Source organism: Hyalella azteca, unplaced genomic scaffold, assembly GCF_000764305.2.
Source record: "Hyalella azteca isolate HAZT.00-mixed unplaced genomic scaffold, Hazt_2.0.2 contig17293, whole genome shotgun sequence".
Classification (NCBI taxonomy): domain Eukaryota; kingdom Metazoa; phylum Arthropoda; class Malacostraca; order Amphipoda; family Hyalellidae; genus Hyalella; species Hyalella azteca.
Genome location: NW_025947081.1, coordinates 1 through 3,287, shown reverse-complemented (window position 1 = coordinate 3,287; position 3,287 = coordinate 1). Strand labels below are relative to the sequence as shown.

The following is a 3,287-nucleotide window of genomic DNA, read 5'->3' as shown; positions in this document are numbered from 1 at the left end:
GTCTGAATATTTCCTAGCAATGATTCAGCAGAATAACTAAATTGTTAATATTCAGCAGAGTGTTAATATTACAAGTATTCAGCAGAGTATTTAATATTGCAAGAATTCAGCAGAGTATTAACATTACTAGAATTAAGCAGAATAAATAATATTTCAAGAATTCAGCACAGTAATGTTGCAACAATTCATCGGAGTAATAATATTGCAAGTATTAAGCAGAATAGTACTACAAAAATTCAGCGAAGTAATAATATTACAAGTATTCAGTCCAGTAATAATATCTTGTGTCCCGCAGCTAAGTACATATATACCTCCACTGCTCCGCTATATATTTTCAAGCTACATTTCAGTGTAGTAATAATAAGCTAGCAATAATTAAATAAATAATATTGTGTGTCCCGCAGCTGCGTACAAACCTACACTGCCACACTATATATTTTTTAGCAACATTTCAGCATAGTAATAATAAGCTAGCAATAGCAATAATTCAATAAATAATATTGTGTGTCCCGCAGCTAGGTACGAACCCACACTGAAACACTAAATATTTTCTAGCAACAACTCAGTATAGTAATAATATGCAAGCAATAATTCAATAAACAATATTGTGTCCCACAGCTGCGGACGAACCCTCACTACTCCGCCTTCAAGGACGGCTTCACCATCAAGCACTACGCGGGCTCTGTGTCCTACCACGTCGAGGGATTCTGTGAGAAGAACAGAGATGTTCTCAACGTCGACATTANCACTACATACGATGCATCAAACCCAACGAGACCAAGAAACCCAGGGACTGGGATCACGACAGAGTCAGGCATCAGGTGCGTTATCGCTGGCGTTAGGACCTTAAAATCTCTTAGGTAACACGCACTCGGAGTTCGTTTTGGGGCATTACCCAAGCCTGTGCTAATGCACCACTCTCGACGACTACCAAGCGCCGCCCTCTTGAGACAAATCTCGCTAAGGATCAAACCCACGGCTAAGTCCTCTTTTCTCGTGTCATTACCTCTGCGCTTTAGTGGCCGTATGACCATAGTCCTAGAAATATAGATAGGAGCTATTTTCTTTCGCTTAATGAACATTTTAATGACTTTAAGCATCAGATGGATCAAAATGATTAACTGTGCCTGATGAGCGCACAAGATGTGACCATGATAGTTACTGGAACGTCGTCTATAAAAAAATTTTAATGGATCGCGTCATGGCTTTGGCTTAACTTAAAAGTATCGACTCTTGACTGAGGCGTTCATTAAATTTCAGTTTTATACTTGTTTGAGCGGTAAAATAATTAAGTGATTTTTTTGCAACGTTAAGTGTAGGGATTTTAATGCACATTGTTCCCTGCAGGTGGAATATCTCGGCCTGAAGGAGAACATCAAAGTTAAGCGCGCAGGGTTCGCCTACCGCCGTCCCTTCCAGAAGTTCCTGGCGCGGTACGCGATCCTGACGAAGGAGACGTGGCCGCACTGGGGCGGCGCCCCACACGAGGGCATCTCCATCATCATGCGTCATGTTAACATGGACCATACGCAGTACCAGCTCGGCAAGACCAAGCTCTTCATAAAGGTAGCAATAATGTTTATGAATATATGAAGGTACCAATAACGTTCAGGAAAATATAAAGGCACCAATAACGTTCATGAATATATAAAGCTACCAATAACATTGATGAATATATATAAAGGTACCAATAACGTTCATGAATATATAAAGGAACCAATAAGGTTCATGGATAAATAAGGTGCCAATAACGTCCAGGTATAAGTAGCGGCCAATAGCGGAATTATGTGAATTGCCGAGATATCTAAATCAAAACAATCTATTGTACGTATCCGTAGACAAAATGTTGGTAAAAGCATTAGCGTTATAACATTATAACACTCTTCCGACTAATAAATATATACCCCGAGCCCAAGTATGCACTTAACAGTTCTTTTTTACCATCTAGAAGTAGTAAATCAAGTATTTGGAGCTATTCAATCTTGTTTTTATTTGTATTAATTAGTTTTTTTGATACCATGACCGATTAGGACCCCGAGTCGCTGTATATGCTGGAGGAGTCGCGGGAGCGAAAGTTCGACCACTACGCGCGCGTCATCCAAGCTGCCTTCAAAAAACATTTCAGGTAACGCACATCTCAGTTTTACGAATACGAATTATGAATTACAAATACGACCTACGAATAAGCTTGAAAACTAGCTCTGAATAAGGGTACAAATATATATCTAAATTCGTTGTTTCGTATTATCCGGCATTATTATACGTCATTGTTATACGTCATTGTTATACGCATTATTATCCGACATTATTATGCAGCCCTAATCTTACGTCATTGTTGTAAAGCATTATTATACGGCATTATTATACATCATTGTTATACAGCATTATTATACGTCGTTGTTACTTATTATCCGGCATTATTACAGCAAGAAGCGGCAGCAGTGCGAGAAGGAGGCGGCGGCGGCGATGCTGCAGGGGGCGAAGGAGCGGCGCCGCTGCAGCCTCAACAGGAACCACTACGGGGACTACCTGGGGNGAGGCTGGCAGGGTTGGAGAGCTGAGGGAGGCTGGCAGGGTTGGAGAGCTGAGGGAGGCTGGCAGGGTTGGGGAGCTGAGGGAGGCTGGCAGGGTTGGAGAGCTGAGGGAGGCTGGCAGGGTTGGAGAGCTGAGGGAGGCTGGCAGGGTTGGGGAGCTGAGGGAGGCTGGCAGGGTTGGGGAGCTGAGGGAGGACGGCAGGGTTGGGGAGCTGACGGAGGCCGAATGGGAGTTAAGTGTGGTTTTAAGTTCTTGATATTAAGCTAATCAAAATTTATGTTTTTACTTGAAAATGTCCAGGCTATGGATTCCAAGTACATCACGAGCCACTTATTTTGAAATGCATCAACTATAATGTATGTTTTCAGATCTAAAGAAAGTAGTAAATCTCTATGAATAGAAACTGACGTTCTTCCTGTGGCATGTTAAGTCTTTTTAGCGCATTTTCTCATTTATGGAAAAAATGCCTTATTGTGCTCGTCATGTCCGTCCGTCTGTCTGTCCATCTGTTTGTCCATCTGTCCGTCCGTCTGTCTGACCGTCTGTTCGTCTGTCTGTCTGTCTGTCCGTCTGTCTGTCTGGCCGTCCGTGACTTTACATTTCTGTCGACGATAAAATGCGCTCTCTGTCACTCACTGCAGTGAGTACTGAGTTATATTTTTTAGGACTGACGTGCTTCCTGCTGCAGGTTTTGTCTTTTTTAGGACTGACGTGCTTCCTGCTGCAGGTTTTGTCTTTTTTAGGACTGACGT

General features: G+C 42.2%; 1 protein-coding gene across 1 annotated transcript; it reads left to right on the top strand.

Moving 5' to 3' along the window:
* Positions 1 to 752: 752 nt before the first annotated feature.
* LOC108678753 (unconventional myosin-If-like) lies at positions 753 to 2,602 on the top strand (the record flags this gene model as incomplete). The annotated part of the gene is made up of 4 exons (XM_018167219.1): positions 753 to 821; positions 1,348 to 1,566; positions 2,031 to 2,125; positions 2,427 to 2,602. Coding segments are annotated over exons 2-4 (334 nt in total), but the record flags the coding sequence as incomplete, so codon positions are not given.
* Positions 2,603 to 3,287: the final 685 nt, after the last annotated feature.